This window comes from Budorcas taxicolor, chromosome 18 (assembly GCF_023091745.1).
Source record: "Budorcas taxicolor isolate Tak-1 chromosome 18, Takin1.1, whole genome shotgun sequence".
Classification (NCBI taxonomy): Eukaryota; Metazoa; Chordata; class Mammalia; order Artiodactyla; family Bovidae; genus Budorcas; species Budorcas taxicolor.
Genome location: NC_068927.1, coordinates 37988521 through 38005412, shown reverse-complemented (window position 1 = coordinate 38005412; position 16892 = coordinate 37988521). Strand labels below are relative to the sequence as shown.

Here is a 16892-nt window from a genome sequence, read left to right as displayed (position 1 = left end):
ACTACCAGAAACGGGACTTAATAAGGCCGAAAGCCGCCGCGGAGAGGCAGGCTGCGTACGGGTAGCGGCGCCAGCGCTCCCGGAAGGTGCACGGAAACTTCACTTCCCGGCGTCCCTGGCGGCGGAACCTCGGCTACGGGGGCCGGCGAGGGACGCGTCCGGGCGGGCGACTCTGCTCCACGCGCCATGGGTCACCTGGGGGCTGGGCTGCTGCTGCGGTGGCTGCGGGCGCCGCGGTGCGTTGGGTCGGCCCTGCTGTGGGGAGAGCGGGTAGCGGTCGGCGGCGCCCGAGCCTACAGCTCCACGCCCGCCCGGGATGGACTCGAGGGGCCGGCGCGCCGGCGCTCCTACTGGCGCTACGTGCGGCGTCTGGTGCAGGGAACGCCGGAGCCGCCGTACCCGCGCGTGTGCCAGGTTGGGGATCCGGTGCTGCGGGCCGTGGCGGCCCCGGTAGAGCCGGCGCAGCTGGCGGGACCCGAGCTGCAGCGGCTGGTGGAGCGGCTAGTGCAAGTGATGCGGCGCCGGCATTGCGTGGGCTTGAGCGCGCCGCAACTCGGAGTGCCGCTGCAGGTACTGGCGCTGGAGTTCCCCGAGGCGCTCTTCCGCGCTTGCGCGCCGCGTGTGCGCGAGGCCCGTCAGATGGAGCCCTTCCCCCTCCGCGTGTTCGTGAATCCCAGCCTGCGGGTGCTGGACAGCCGCCTGGTCACCTTCCCTGAGGGCTGCGAGAGTGTCGCCGGCTTCCTTGCTTGCGTGCCCCGCTTCCAGGCGGTGCAGATCTCAGGTGCGGAGAGGTGGGGTCCCTGGGGCGGCGACTGGGTTCCTGTGTGCTCCCATTCAACCAGTGTAGGCGGCGGGCTCGGATCCCACGAAACAGTTTACGCCAAGTTGCAGTTGAAGTGTAGACATGTCGATGGCTGATCTGAGGAGCCTACCGACATGAACAAAAAGCAGACCCAGAGTGGACGAAATTCAGGACGGCGGATGGGGCAGGAGGTGCCTGTGAGAGCAGGGCCAGCTCAACTGGGGCACAGGGGTGGGGACTGGAAGGGTGGCCTGGTTCCACTATGAGCTCTCACCCCGTTCTCTGCCCTGTCGCTCACCCCGTGTCTCTTCTCTCTCTCTGTCTCACACACACATCTCTGCTATTAGATCTGTCGTGGTGGCTTGGGAGAAGTGGAACCCATCTTTGCCTAGCTCAGGGTGATAAGCCAGTACCTGTCTGTCATACCACAGGATATTGTGCAGAATGTGATTCTTTGCTGGAGGGTTGGGATGGTGGTTCTTCTTGAGCAAGCCACTTGGGAAGATCATTTCTCATTTTAGCCCCATAGTGAGCCTAGCAACCCACCTGTCAGGGTTGGGAACCTGGTTGAATACTTGGTAGAGTCCGAGTTCAGACTTCGTTTTTAGGATGGAGAGGGGCTGCCGTCTGCATTCCCTTCCGATGTTGCCTCTTGTAAACACAGCCAGGGGCAGGGAAAGTCTTAGCAGGTTGAGAATGATGCAGTTCCAGCATGTCCTCACCCAGGCTGTACCTTCCTCTGCAGGGTTGGACCCTAGAGGAGAGCAGGTGGTGTGGCAGGCGAGTGGGTGGGCAGCCCGCATCATCCAGCACGAGATGGACCACTTGCAGGGCTGCCTGTTCATTGACAAAATGGACAGCAAGACGTTTACAAACGTCCACTGGATGGAAGTGAATGACTAACCAAGACGCACACACTCCGGCTGTGAGCTGGGCACATCTTCCTTGCTGGACTTGGTGCTGGCTCTGCTCTGACAGAAAACCACCGACTGCCAAAGCTGCCGAACTGAGTTGGAGGAAGATGCTAAAAATGTGCACCCTGAAATGAGCTATGGACAGTATATCTTCAACTTGAAAAGAGAAATATCTCCCCTAAAGGAGTGGGCATTTCCTGGCAATTTTGTATAGAGATGGGAGGTGAGGGGTGCAAATAAATAGCCACTCTCAGTAGACATGATTTCAGAAGAGTGTAGCCATCTATTCCCCAAGCCAAGATTAGATTATGATGTAACCCCCCAAACATCTGAAAGCTGTGTTTAAAATGCAGATTAAGGCTGTGGTTGCTCGTCTTCACCAATTTCTTATGTTACAAAGGGTCTGTGTGTGTTACTTGCATAGTCTCTGTTTTGGATACCAGTCTGCCTGTGGAAGTAAAACACAGGACAGAATATCCCCAGCTCAGTGCCAGTATTAAGATAACTGAGTCATACGTTTTTCAAGGTTCAGATAGCTTAGGTCTCGGGCTTTTGCTTTCCACCTTTAACAGGCCTGGGGCAGATTTTCCTGCTGAGATCTCTTAGGTAGCTGGGACGTGGCTCGTTCTTTGGGTGGAGGCCATGGAGCAGGGCTGGGAAAGGGGCGATACAGGTTTCCCCATGATCTGAGAGAATTCTGATGAAGCCTTTCCTAAGCTGAAATAGCATACATGGAAGAAGCATTTACCTTAGGACACATCATGCTAACAGGTGCACAAAATAAATCGAGATACAGCACAGATGCTCACAGACACAGTTCAAAGCGATGATGGCTTGAGGCTGAGATCCTGAGTGTAGCTCCTGGGGAAGGAGCTTGGGGGTGCCACTCTGGCTGCTCTGGGTGCTCGCTGCTTCTGTAAGAGCTTGCTGCAAAACAGAAGCTGAATGGTGTTTTAGCTTTTGCCTTTTTTTTGTAAAAGTGAAAGTCCTCTTCAAGTTTCTTTCCATTAGTGAAAACAGGTACTAATGTAGGTCTTTCATAGAAGTGAAGCAGTGCAAAGTGGTTTCAACAAGTGGGGACTGCCTGTAGTTGAGAAGGAGCAATGAGCCTTTTCCTGTCACCATCAGGGCAGAAATAGGAAGCAGAATATCTGCTTCCTCGTCACCACACTTATTCTGAAAAAATAAACCAGCGTCATGGTGACCACGGTTTTAGCTCTAAGATTCTGTCAGAGCTTTGACAAGAGGTGAAGGAACTCATTTTTATGTTGAGTTTTGCCATGCAGGTACTCTTACTGAAGTCCTCCAAAATCCAAATACAGGTATAGTAAGAAGTCCAGTAAGCTGTTTATAGAGAAAATGTATCTTAAACAGTAGTTAATCAAACGACCCAGCAAAGACCCATTCTCCCCAAGTGCTTTCTCTAAACAGCCAAGTCTGGGGTGTGTGAGGCCACGCAAGCCCGCCAAGTCTGGCTTTGTGTCCATCACACTTCAGGGAGGAACAGGGCCTAGTGCTGCCCTGAGGTTAAGGACAGACTCAGCCCTCTCGGAATCTGTAGTAAGCTCTCATTTATACTGACAACATGGCTCCTGAGGAAAATTAGGATTCAGTGAGCCTCCTTTCCCTTGCAGGATGGCATTAAAACATTCTGAAGGTTCCTTACAGGCCCTGAGGTTAACAGTCCTTAATCATGGCTTTGTTATACAGATTGGTAGTTATCTGCTGGACACTTTCTGACTTAAGGCCCAAAAGAAAATGACTGCTCAATGTGGACCTCGGGGAAAGCCTGAGATTCTGTCGCTGACAATAGATGAGATTTATGGTTATAATAAACAAGGATGGATTTGATCATTAACCCAAGACAGTACAACCCAAAGATAACAAATCCTTGCCTTTACGAGGAAGAAACTCTCTTCCAACTTGGGCAGATAGATCAGCTGCAAAACCATACACATGATTCAGTGCCTTGAGCTAATGAAAGTTTTAGAAGTTAGCTTCCACAGTGTAAGTCAGTGTAGGCAGAGGGTTAAGAATGGAATCCCCAGGTAGGGAGGAAGTGAATTGCAGAGTAAGCGCTTAGGGAAGGAAGTTCCTCTGCACTTACTAGCCATGTTGAGCATCACCACTGCCAGCCTCAGCAGCGAACAAGACAAGTGTTTGCCCTGTCACTCAGGGTAGAGAGAGAAGTGGGAAGGCAGGGCAACTGTGATGAGAACTGTGGCGATGAGCCCCAGCAGCCCTCCAGTTTCTGCTAACCCCTATGACTTGCCAATGTGTTCAAGCAGCAGCAAGAAGGAAGCAGGTTGAAGAAAAAAAAAAAAAGGCAAGGGCCTTCCGTTTTAAATAAAGGTAACGAAACACAACTGACTAAAATGAAACAGTACAGGGAGGGGGTGGCCAGTAGTTAGTTTTTGAATGGTATTTTCAAATGGTAACTGGTGGCTGAGGGTCCATAACTAACTAATCAGGAACATGATGTGGAAACTCTCCAGCAAGTGACACAGCTCCCCCGACCCAGCACAGCACCATCTGGAGGTCAGGCTTGCTGACGCTCCAGGTAACAAGAGCAGGGCTGGCCCACTGCCCTGGAGAGGAGCACTGTGCCGAAGCCTTCATAAAACTGAGGAAAAGCTGGCTCAATTCAGCAGACACCTCTACCCAGACAAAGAGACACCACAGTGCAATGCTAACATCATCAAGAGGAAACCACGCCTCATCAGTCGTGGGCCATTCTGGTTGAAGATACTGACACTAAGTTTGGGAGGGGGAGGAGAGCTAGAGCAACTGGATCCCAGGCTGTTCCTGCCGCCCCTCAGACAGGACTCCCAGGCCTGCCACCAGCTCTGGAGCCGCGGCTGCCTCACTTCCAGGAATCACAAACTCAAGGGGCCACTGGGGCTGGACAGGAAATGCCAAGGAGTGAGGCAGTCCGGGTGGGGAGGGTGAGCCGGAGGGGCACAGTCCCCTGACGAAGAAGGCAGACCCTGGATGCAGGGCCAGTGTTTCCCTAGTCTGCTTCAGAAGCCAGAGATCTCAATTTTTGTCAGCTCTTGACTTTTAAATGTTAGCAGCAGACCAAACCAAAGCACAACTGCAGGCCGTGTCTAGACTACAGGCCTCTCAGCTTGCAGCCTCTCCTCTGGAGGTTGAACAGGAACTGCCCAGGTCCCTGAAACACACCCACCACTTCCAAGGCCTTGGGGGAAGAAAGGTCTCGTGAACGCGACAGAACAGGCCCGGAACTGCAGCCACTGGTGACATTCCTGTTTACTTGCAGCTCCACTGAAGAGAAGAGAGCAGAGACCAGAGGGTCTTTCTAGGGGAAGCAAGTGTGGCCTTCAAGGAGCCCCCAGACAGGAGTCAAAGATGAGAGCACTCTCAGGTGGGTCAAGAAATGGAAAGGGTTTATTAGCCCGCTTCCAGGACAGGGGCCCGGGGCAGTGGCTGGCCTCAGTGTTCTCACCTTCAGAGGGATTAAAAAGAGGCAGCAGTGACACCGGCCTGACTGCGTTCCCTCGGTCTGATCTACACAGCTTTGTGCTCACAAAAACCGTCCTCTCCTCCTGCAGGGAGGACTCGGGGCCCGGAGGAAGCGAATGGCTTGGCTCTACTCGTGGCCCATAGAGGCAGAGTGGACTGGGGACCCCGGGCAACAGCCATTCTGTTCACTCGGAGCAATACTTGGATCTGGAAGGGAGGGGCAGCGGGGGGCACTGGGCAGCCATTCTGAAGGGCCGCTGCGCCAACTCCAAGGCCGGGGCCGCTCCCACTCCCCGATGCCTCGGGCAGGTTTTAAATTTATAAACAAGTCAAAAATCCAAGCAGCATTAATTTAGGGGAACAAAGAATGGCTTAAAAAACCACCATGGGAAGGGGCAGGACAAGGAGATGGTGAGCATCCAGAAGAGGAGGAGGAGGAAGCAGGAAGAGCCAGTACACCCCAGGTACCGTATGTGCTTCTGCGACTCCGCGGCGGGGAGGCCCTTCCTTCCTGCTCCCCCACTGACGGCCAGTCAGCAGGGGTTCGCTGCAGCGGCCTTGGGACGAGCCCTGGAGCTCTGTGTGGCCACTGACCTGGGGAGTACCGTGGACTGACCCCAATCAACCTCCCACCTTCACCATCAGGCAAGTGAAGAAGCTTTTAACTCTCCTGTCCAAAGTCCTCTGAGAACTTCTTCACTTTCAGGAGGTCTTCTGCATTCACAGTGGGCCGAGTGGTGGCCAAGGACCGCAGCATGTCCGACTGCAAAGAGAGGTGCAGGCAGGTGAGGGGGGCTGGGCTCCACGCCCAGCTGAGTCTCAGTCCCACACAGTCCAGGCTGGGAAGAGGGGTGGGAGAGCCCTGCCTCTGAGGTCACCCCCAAGTCCCAGATGCAGAACTCCCACTGCCTGGCTTCTGTCCGAAGGCCTCCTGGGGCAACCCATGACATTTCTAGACGGCCTACTTCCGGTTGAGGGAATTTTAAGTTCCTGTTATCTCAACTCCTGTGAGCAGCTCTTTGTAAGTGCACGCCCACCACACCAGGCCCAGTGATCTTGCCTGACACCGCCTCACAGGACAGGCAAGACCACTGGCAAGGCTGAGATAAGGAGAGGCCAGGAACAGTGAGCTGAGTGGCTGCCTGTGCAACCACACCAAATCAACAGTGTTAAAGACAGTTACTGGTTCCTTCTGGGTAAGAAGGCCAACCTCAAAGGGACCAAAAAAGCAGTCCTCACCTGGCCTTTACTCTTCCTGTTGAAGAAGATACAATTCTAACACTACGGCCTCCATCCTGGGTCCCCACTGGGTCTGGTATAAGGAGCGCCAGCTCCAGAGCCCCAAAGACCATTCTGCCTAGGAGGAGCCACACAGCACAGAACATGGAAGGGGAGGAGCAGCTTTTATGCTTGGACCGAAACCCCTAGGTTCCTGGGCTCTCTGTAGTCCTCTCTCCCAGCCAGCCACTTACCATGCAAACCACAGGCTCTAGGAGTTTGTCACCAGGGACGTCCATCCAAGTCATCTCCATGGCCCCTGGGTCCCCCGGAGAGCATGGGGTCAGGAGGTCATCGATCATAATGCTAGGGTTGGTGCGGGAAGGGCCACAGACCTGAAACCAAACAGGAGCCTGACTGGCTGGAGGGGCTGCCCCTTGGCATCTGGGGACACCTCGGGTTTCTGAGCCCTGAGAAGAAAGTGACAGCGTGATGTGGACGAAGGCTTGGGTTTCTAGGTCAGCAGTCTGATCTGACTGATGGGCCCCTTCAAACTCTCGGGCTCTGGGAGTCTGGGTGGCTCCAAATCCAATTTCAGAGGTTTGCGATCAGCATGCTGTTCCAGCTGTTGTTCTCCAGAACCGTAATCTGTGACCCAAAGGCCTAGAAAGCTTCCTTAACTCATCAACTCCATCAAATCTCACCATGAACGCGGTGACGTCAAGTGTTTTTCCAACCAAAGGCTGCCTGCTCCGTTGACAACATTTCCCCAAGTATCTCCAGGGCTCAACGCTTATGTCCTTCAATTCCTGACTCAGTTCACCCAGGGTGCCCCATCCATTAAGGGTGCAACCTACCCACACCCCCTCCCAATCGCAGAACATCAGACCTCCCTCCCTGGCTGTTTCCCCCATCACCCTTAAGAAAGGAGTCTTTGCTGTCTGTCTCCCCGACTAGGAATGAGGCTCGGGTAAGGGTTTCCGTCGGCTGTGGTCACAGGTGTCTCCCCAACACGCAGAGCAGAGCCCGCAGTGCCCGCAGTGACCCTGACAGCCATCTACCACATGCATGCACTTCCTCTGCATGGTGTGCCATTTTATGCCCCTCGCTTTCAGACACGCAGCAGGGCCCACCACAAGCATTAGCACAGGGCTGGCACAGGTGGCGGGGGTGGTGGTCACGGCCCCCTGTCCTCTGGCATCACCCGATTTGAGGTGGTTGCCCTCAAGCCAGCATTGCGGGGGTCGTGGAGCAGGTACAGCCCCGCCCCTGAAGGCACTTAACCTCGGCTCCCAAGACGTGCTGTCACCCAAGCAGCCAGAGAGCCAACACCCCCTTTCCTGTGACACTTTCTAAGTGGCTCCCTGTGGGCCCGCTCACCTTTTTGAAGTGTGTTGCTGACTGCACTTTCCTCACAGGCTGCATGAGGGAGTCCCGCACAATGACACTGATGTCTGCGCCCGAGTAGCCTTCTGTCTTCCGGGCCAGCTCGTGGATGTTAGCCTCTGTGAGGTTGTGAGGAGTGCTCCCCAGATGCAATCGGAACATCTGGGCACGGGCAGCCTCCTCCGGCAATGGGATATAAATTCGCTTTTCAAACCTAGAGAGCCAAGCACACGGCAGGACTTGAAAGCGGAAGGTGGGATGGTCTCAACGGAGAGGCTCGGAGGCCCTCCAGAAGCCAGCCTCACTAAGGGCTCTGCAGACTCGGAGAAACCGCCAGAGAAACAGCATCCAGCTAACATGCCCGCTGCCAGCTGCAGGCAGACTACGGCTGGAGACAGACCTCGGCCCTGGGCTCCTCCAGGGAAGACTCACCTCCTTCTAATGGCCGAGTCCAACACCCACGGGATGTTTGTGGCACCTAGCACCAGAGTCCCATCATTGTTGTTCCCCACCCCTGTGGACAAAGGGAAACAGACACCAACTCAGCACCTGCCAGGCTCAGTCAGGACCCGGGGTGAAGGACCTTGGGGGCTCTGTGTCCTGAACTGGAGCTGTCCCCGGATACCCCCATCAGGGCCCTGGCAAGGCTTACTGGGGTACAAGCCCCACAGCCCTGCCCACCTCGGGAGGGGCAGAGAGGCGGCCGGCCAAGGCCGCAATGAGAGGGAGTTAAGAACTGCTTCTCTGCTAGTCCCTCCACCGTAAGAGCAGTCAGGTTCAGCTGCAGCTAAATACCAAAGCCCAGGGCTGGCTTCAGGTGGGGCAGGGAGTGGGGAGGGGGCCCGGGACTGGCACGCACCCTGCATCTGGACTAGGAACTCCGTTTTGATCCTGCGGGCAGCCTCGCTCTCATTCTCGTTGCGGGATCCGCAGAGCGAATCCACCTCGTCGATGAAGATGATGGAGGGCTTGTGCTGCCGGGCCAGCTCGAACAGATTCTTGACTAGCCTGTGAGGGGAGACACAGGTGGGATCCCGGCCCAGCCCAGGCCCCTGGCACCACCCTCCTCTCGCCCTTCCCTTGGAGAGGCTGAGTCGACAGAAAAAGCAGTAGTAACAAGTCCTTGGGCAGCCCTGCACTGGGAGGAAGAGCAAGCCTCAGCATCAGTCCTGAATCCTGGCAGCCCTGCTCATTAACTCTGAACAAGGACAAGTCCCTTCCCTTCCTCTCAGCCTCAGTCTCCTCATCTGCAAAATGGGAGCCAGTATAGGGAATAAGTTAACTGTATAAAGTCCCCAACGGAGGACACTTAGCTGAAACCCAGTTACTGTGAGTGCCTTTCCTTTCCCCTCATGTGGACTCATGGCTCCCAGTGACCTTCCAGTCTCGGCTGGCTCTGTCAGGACAGTGTCCCACCTGACAAGCTAACGACACCCCTCTCCCGGCGCCTCTGGGAGGCGAGTCCAAGGGCAGGGAAGCCGGACCGTGAGCAGCCACGGCAGCCGCCGTGGGAGCGGAGCCTGGGTGGACTCACTTCTCGCTCTCCCCCAGCCACTTAGACATCAAGTCTGAGGAGGACACAGAGAAGAAGGTGGAGTTGTTGGCCTCCGTTGCCACTGCTTTGGCCAGGTAGGATTTCCCTGTGCCGGGCGGTCCAAAGAGCAGTATCCCCCGCCAAGGGGTACGCTTGCCTATGAGAAAGAATGAACTTGAGTGAGCTTCTTCCTGGCTGGGGAAAGGGAGAAGAAAAAGCAGAGGGGCCGGAGTCACAGTAAATACGGCCGGGAATAAAAAGCTCTACGAGACGACTTTGCTGTAGGAGCAGAAGAGTCAAGGCAACTAAATCACCTGCCAAGAGCTTGCTTGGTCCTGGCCCTGGCTCCTGACCCCTGGGACCCGGCAAAGTGACGCTGGCTGGCGCTCGTTCCTGACCCTGTCTACCACTGGAACGATTCAAAGTTCTAGTCACAAAAGTGTCTCTGACATGGAAAGAAGCCAAGGAGTAGGTGAGCACGGTAAGCCGGCCCTGGACCTCGCCTGCTAGGGGCGAAGGGAACCGAGTTGCCACCTACCCCCGGGATGTCTGCATCACGGGGGCCCTGAGCTGGAGCTCTCAGAAGCCTGACTTTTGTGCACTGAGGCCTAAAGTGGCTTAACTCTTACCTGTGAACAAGTGCGGGAATTTAATTGGCAAAATGACAGCTTCTTTGAGGGCCTCCTTGGCTCCCTCCAGCCCAGCCACATCATTCCACCGGATGTTGGGCTTCTCCATCACGACGGCACCTGCAGGACCAAGACAAAGCCTTCGACCTGGAGCCTGACCCATCTGGGGGTCCCTGCCACCACCCACCACCACCCGCCACCACCCACCACCACCCACCACCACCACCCACCACCACCCACCACCACCACCCACCACCACCTACCACCACCCACCACCACCACCCTCGCCCCTTCCCACCACCACGGGCCTCAGGCTGCTTACCCATCAGCTGCTCTTGCAATTTCTTTTTCTCTGGATTATCCCCTTCACTGTCACTATCGCTGCTGGGAAAGGAGACAGAAGACAACAGGCTGGAGTGAGAGGCAGCGAGCAAGGAGGCTCAGAGAGCGAGGCCAGGCTCTGATGGCCAGCCTGGTACTAAACAGACACATTCCTTTCTTGACAGTGGTTGAGAGGTCCGCAGACAAGGCACCCCAAGGATGTCGGGGCTACACGTCGTCAGCAATCCCCTCTGGATCCTCCAGGAAACACTCTCCTCACCAACTCTCGCTTCTTCATGAAGGGCAGAGAACAGATGTGTGCGCTCTCAAGAAGGCCGGTGGGGGCCCTGTGCTCTGGCTGGACTTCAAGAGCAGCCGGGCAAGCGCTGGGAGCTGCCCCTGGCCTTTCACAGGGACTCCCAGCAGGACAGGATGTGGCTGTGTCTCCAGGGCTGAGCCTGATCTGGACACAAGTCACATGTCATCCTCAGAACCCTTCCAGGCCCCTGGGCGGGTCCTCTCAACCCAGGAGCAGAGCTCCCCCCTCGGGGGTCGGGGGCAGAGCTGACACGTCACCCTTCTCTATCCTACTCCATCAGCTCTGGGCTGCGCACCCTCCCTTCACCTCCAGGACATCATTGGCCTTTGTGCTCAAACCACAGGTGCGAGGTGACAGGCTGTGGAGGGAACGCTGGCTGTAGAGTCCAAAACAGAGGCCCCAGGTCTGGGTCCAGACTCCATCAAGTAACAGCTCTATGACCACAGCCATCCCTGAACCTCTCTGAGCCTGCCGCTGTCCATCACGTGAAGATGAGAACCTCTGATAACACAGCTGGCACTTATTTGATCCTTACTGTGCTCCAAGCTCTCTTCTCCGGGCTTTTCCTGCATTATCTCATTTGTTCCTTAGGGCAACACTGGGAGGGAAGTCCCACTACCTTCCTCCTCCTACAGATGAGGAACCTGCAGGCCCAGCAGGGTCATGGCGCTTGTACAGGGTCACACGACTAGGAAGTGGCAGAGCCAGGCTGGATCCTGACAGTCTGGCTGCAGAGTCCAGGGCTGACCCCCTACCCTGCCCACAGCTTTTCCATACAGATCTAGTGAGACAACGGATGTATGTTTCCTGTAAAGGGCTTGGTGGGGAAAAAAAAAAAAAGTGAAAAAAAACAAAAAAAAGGGCTCGGTGAAGGCAGCTGCAGGCATCATCTCTATTACAAGTAGAATTCCCCAAAGGACAGCACCAAGATGACAGCGACGCAGGAAACGGACCCTGCTCGCAGGGGTGTCGGCCCCCGAGGGTCCTCCACTCCTCCGTACTCACCCCTTACTCTCGCTTTGATTCTCCTTGACTGGCTTCTTGCCATGCTTCTCTTTGTTTCGTAAGTAATCCTTCAGCTTCTCCGCCCGGTCCAGGTACTGCATGCACTTGGCTCGAATGCTCTCCTTGGCTTTGTCACTGTGTGCTTCATCTGCAGAAGGGGCACCGCGGGGGGGGGGGGGGGGGGGCCCTGTGAGCTCCGTGTGCCCGCCCTCCTCTCACCGGGGCTCTGAGGCTAGGGAGGGCCCTGTGGGGGACTCACATTTGATAGCGTGCAGGAAGTACTCCACGGCATGCTGGTACAGCCGGAGCGCCTCCTCGTAATTCTTGGCTTTATCCTCTTCTGTGGCTTTTGTCACCAGATCAATGGCTTTCTGGAAAGGCAAAACACACAACCCAGTGCTTCCCACGACATCCAGAAAGCCCCTGGGTTCTGGGTAGCAGGAGTACATTGATAAGAGATATTGCCAGGCCCGGGAATCCATCAGCTGCAGACCTTTATGTTGGCCTACTTGTCCAACATCAACTACAAAGGCCTTGAAAGGAAGCTTTAAAAGACAGCTGTCCCACTCCACAATACACTCATACAGTTAAAAGCAACTGCCTTCTCAGTCATGCGGAAGGAAGCCTGATCAAGTATCTCAGGTTAGGGCTCAAAAGGAGAGTTCACTTTCTATTTCGCAATTTCAGGGGAAAGAGAAATAGAGCTGGACTGAGAGCCTGCAACAGGGCAAACAGCAAAACCAACTGATTGCTGCGCTGGTCAGCATGGAGGCCAGAAACTGCTCTTGAACTTGTGGTCCAGAAAGGACCCAGCCAGCTAGGAAAGTCCTTCATCAACCTGACAGTTTTATGATATGGACTTAAAGGGATCTTAAAGGGATCTCTACTTTTTTGTATTAGCCCAACTCACTTCTCTAGGCTCAAAAGAAAAGACAGTTTCCTTAAAATTGATTCCTAGGGAAGGGATGCTTAGCCACGTGACTCAATACATGGATACCTCGAGGAAGAAAAGTGCCTGCGTACTTCAAAGGCATCTATGTGCTGCCAGTGGTGGGGAGTGAGCTTCCAGACCCTCCTAAGAACTCTGCAAGAGTGTCTTTGTGAACCTGCTAAATCCCACAGGCCTGTGCTCTGGACCGAACTGAAAGCCTGCTGGATCTCTCAGGCAGCTGCCCCACACCTACACATCCAGTTTTAGAAACCATGGCTTCACCAAGCTGGGAAGCACCACCAGAATTATCCTCTTCAAACTGAGACAGCACTAGACAGCAGGCAGGCAGAGACCACTGGCCACACAGCGAACAATAAGCCTCCTGACTAGCTCTTGGCAGGGCCCAGGGCCTTTGTGCAGCCCTTTCTCATCTGAAAATACGAAGTCTCAGAAAGACACAGAGAGTTCTACAGAACTAACAGATTGGGACAGGTCAGGCCAGGCTGATGTCACACAATCTCACCAGCTTGAAAAGATATGGAAAAGCTACTGTTTTCTCGCTCCCTATACTCCTTACAAACAGATGATGGCTGGGAGCCCTGAACCTTCCCGGATGATCAGCTTAAACACAAACTTCATGTGTTTACTGTCCTCCGCGACGCCTCTCTTCAGACAGACATGAAACGGGGTGTTCCTGTCACCGGCGGCTTCTCATCTCCAGAACACACCTCCAGGTCCTTGGCCTTTTCCACTCTACACACTTTGCTTGGGTCTTTTTTGAAAGGGGGGTTCAGAGAGATACTATAGGAATGCTCTGCTTCTCAGGCAGCAAAGCGGGCCCACCCCTGCCCCCCGAGATCCTCAGTGCACCTCAGAGCACACTCACCGCTTCCGGCAACCATACATAGTTTTTCACATACAAGGGGTGCGAGTTGCAATTTAGAGTCAAAACAGTTTTGCTTAACAGGAGGGAAAGGCGACAAAACTGTCAGCTCTGTGCAATCTCTAGTAACAGGTGTGGCTAAGGATGAAAGAAAAGGGTAACAAAGACATGCTAACAGATGGTAAACTTTCCATAAAGGACCAGAATGTGGATATTTTAGACTCTCCTGCCCTATAATCTCTGTTGCAGCCACTCAACTCTGCCTTTGTAGCCCCAAGGCAACCAGAGACAATACGTAAACGAAATGAGCAGGGATGGGTTCCGATAAAACTTTACAGACACTGGAATTTCAATTTCATGACTGTCACATATCACGAAACATCCCTTTTCCCAGACACTTAAAAATGTAAAAACCGGGGCTTCCCTGCTGGCTCAGTGGTTAAGGAACCCGCCTGCCAGTGCAGGAGACATGGGGTTTGACCCCTGATCCGGGAAGATCTCACATGCGATGGGCACCACAACTACTGAGCCAGTGCTCTAGAGCCTGGGAGCCACAGCCGCTGAAGCCCTTGCACCCAAGAGCCTGTGCTTTGCAGCAACAGAAACCACCACGATGAGAAGCCTGTGCCCAGAGAGCAGCACCTGCTCTCTGCAACTAGAGAAAAATCCACACAGCAATGAAGACCCAGGACAGCCAAAAAATAAAATGAAATAATTTTTTTTTTCAGAAATGAAAGAACCCATCACACAAGATCACATATTATGATACATACTTCCATTTATATGAAATGTCCAGAATAGACAAATGCTTAGGGACAGAGAATGGATTAGTGGTTGCCTAGGGTTGGGAGAAATAGACAGTTGGGGGCTGGAGAAGTGTGACTGCTCAAGGAGGCAGCGTTTCTTTCTGGAGTGATGAAAGTGTTCTAAAAGTGATTGTGGCGATGACTGCACAACTCTGGGAAAGTCACTCAGTCATGTCCAATTCTTTGTGACGCCATGGACTATACAGTCCATTCCATGGAATTCTCCAGGCCAGAATACTGGAGTGGGTAGTCTTTCCCTTCTCCAGGGGATCTTCCCAACCCAGAGATCAAACCCAGGTCTCCCGCATTGTGGGTGGATTCTTTACCAGCTGAGCCACAAGGGAAGCCCAAGGATACTGGAGTGGGTAGCCTATCCCTTCTCCAGCGGATCTTCCCAACCCAGGAATCGAACTGGGGTCTCCTGAATTGCAGGGAGATTCTTTACCAACTGAGCTATCAGGGAAGCCTCTAAATATACTAAAAGCATTGAACTGTACACTTTAAATGAGTGAATTGTATGGCATGTGAGTTATATCTTAATAAAGCTTTCCTTTAAAAAAAAAAAAAGGAAAAGGCATTCTTAGCTCATAAGCCCTAGGAAGGTGAGATCTGCAAGCCATGTTGGTCCACCCCTGTGATAACAGCTTCCACTGGTAGCTGGTAAGGTTTGGCTCTGGACACCAGCAAATTCCTGGCCTAGTACCCACTGTATTCCATGCCTCTGTTCCCCTCTTTCTCTCCACCTGGAGTAACTATCCCTGCTGGTATCTGCCATCCCCCCATTCTTTGACTACCGACCCAAATGCCTCTTCTTCCTCGACCTCTTGCCCAACTCCCCGAAGCACTGTACCTGTCACCACTTAATGAGCACTTAATATGTTGCTGACATTGTGTTAAGAATGCCTCACCTGAATCACTCGATCTAGAGCCACTATCACAGCAACCCTACAGGGCATCACCCCATTTCACTGACAGGGAACCCGAGACTCCAAGATCAGCTAACGAGCCCAAGGTCACATGCTAGTGAGGGGCAGAACCGAGATTCAAACTCAGGCCTGAGACAAGAGCGCGCTCCTGTTTTCCTGCCCAGCTAGGGCCGGCAGCACCTGGAGGACGGGTCAGTCATGCATCCAGGTGGCGCCACCCCAGCACCACCCGACGCGATCCAAAGAATGAATGAAGGGTCTTAGGCCGAGAAGAGGAAATTGGAGACCGGGGAAGGAACGGGGGCCTGTTCGAAGGGAGGCAGGAGGAGAAGGGAGATCCAGCAGCCCGACCGCGGGCCCGAGCTTGCCGGACGTCTCTTGTGAGGCCCGGGTGAGGCTGATCCCCAAGGCAGCCCCGGGTCGCCAGCTACACACAGCGACCTCGGGGCTCGGCCCGGTCTAGCGGGCCAGGCATTCTAAACGCGAAGCGACCCATGGTTCAGAGCGCGAGAAAAGAGAAACGGGCACAGAGCGACCGGGCCGGGGCGCGAGGCCGCGGCTAGGAGGAGGCCGCCCGCCCGGCCGCAGGCCCCGCCGCGCCTCCTTCGGCCTCCGTAAGCCGGGCTGGGCCGCGCCGAGGTACCTGGAGGGTTGACGTTGTCATTTCATCTCCTGGGTCTGCCCCACACCCCGCGGCGCTGCTTGCGGCCTCGGTCCTGCCCCGGGAGCCGAGGAGCTGGTCCGGCGCGGAGAGCCCGATGGGTCAGCGGTGGGCGCGAGGAGGGCGGCCGCTCGCAGCCGGAGCGGAGTCCGAGGGCGAGCGAGGAGCGCGGCCCAGAGCGGTCGGGCCAGAGCCGTGCGGCTGCCCCCCGGCGGCCACGGCCGGCACTGCAGGCCGCAGCTCTCAGCCGAGGCTGTGGGACCCGGGCGTGAGCAAAGGGGCGTGTCGGGGGCGGGGCGAGACTGGGTCCCCCCCCAGGGGCGGGGCCAGAATCGCACTGGAATGAAATCAAGTCCTGCATCCCACTTGAAATAAATCATCATCTATTGGGCAGGTTTTTCCTCTCACAATAAGCCTGACTTCTCAGAGCTTTGGGTTCCTGATGTTTAATAAGTTATACTAATAATAACAATTAGTATCTGCCTTGTCTGCCTTTTGGAGGAAATGAATGAGCGAGCTAATGTAAACAGTGTACCCCACACTGGGTCTTAGACCCTGGTTACTGTTATTAAGATGCCAGTGGCTCTGTCTAAAGCCAGTTCTGTTTTCCTTTATATTACTTTTCTCCCTAGGAAAGTGATTTTCTTAGGTCTCCAAAGCTGGAGGCTCTACCCAGGAGATCTTAAGCATAGCAGATTGGTTATTAACAGAAGTGCAGCGTGTTTAAAAACCAATAGGAAGAATCCAGTAAAGAAAGCTAGCCAATGGGAATGGGACCAAAGCCTAGGTGGGTGGATTGGCTGCAGACAGTAAAGTGGGAGCGGAGAAGATAGATGCCTACTTCGGCTGGGCAGAAGATAACAAGACGTAAGGAGAGTACCTTTGGATGCCTTCTGTTTTCTTGGTGAATTAGAAGAAAAGAGAATCTGCTGATAGAGGGAGAGAAAGTGGAAGGCCTGTGGTTTGAGGAGAGTAAGGGTGGTTTGAAATCATTTCAAGTGAACAAAGGTGATAAAGGGCGGCAACTCTATAAATGTATAGAGGTGACAATTTGTGTATCTGTTAATCCCAAAT

At 54.5% G+C, this 16892-nt stretch overlaps 2 protein-coding genes across 4 annotated transcripts; one reads left to right on the top strand and one right to left on the bottom strand.

Moving 5' to 3' along the window:
* Positions 1-176: 176 nt before the first annotated feature.
* PDF (peptide deformylase, mitochondrial) lies at positions 177-1979 on the top strand. The gene is made up of 2 exons (XM_052656076.1): positions 177-781; positions 1548-1979. The coding sequence occupies exons 1-2, from the start codon at positions 187-189 to the stop codon at positions 1703-1705; spliced, it is 753 nt and encodes a 250-aa protein (XP_052512036.1). The 5' UTR covers positions 177-186; the 3' UTR covers positions 1706-1979.
* Positions 1980-5017: 3038 nt separating this feature from the next.
* Positions 5018-15977, bottom strand: VPS4A (vacuolar protein sorting 4 homolog A). 3 transcript variants are annotated; one of them, XM_052656066.1, is made up of 11 exons: positions 15801-15977; positions 11871-11982; positions 11612-11759; positions 10289-10347; positions 9967-10086; positions 9338-9494; positions 8663-8811; positions 8236-8317; positions 7798-8017; positions 6672-6887; positions 5018-5962 (listed from the first exon to the last, which is right to left on the bottom strand). In XM_052656066.1, exons 1-11 carry the CDS (start codon positions 15819-15821, stop codon positions 5861-5863), a joined length of 1386 nt encoding a protein of 461 aa, XP_052512026.1. In that variant the 5' UTR covers positions 15822-15977; the 3' UTR covers positions 5018-5860. The 3 variants fall into 3 exon arrangements, with proteins under 3 accessions (XP_052512026.1, XP_052512025.1, XP_052512027.1); XM_052656065.1 differs by having other exon boundaries at positions 5022-5962; positions 10289-10350; positions 15801-15975; XM_052656067.1 differs by having other exon boundaries at positions 5033-5962; positions 6672-6812; positions 10289-10350; positions 15801-15971.
* Positions 15978-16892: the final 915 nt, after the last annotated feature.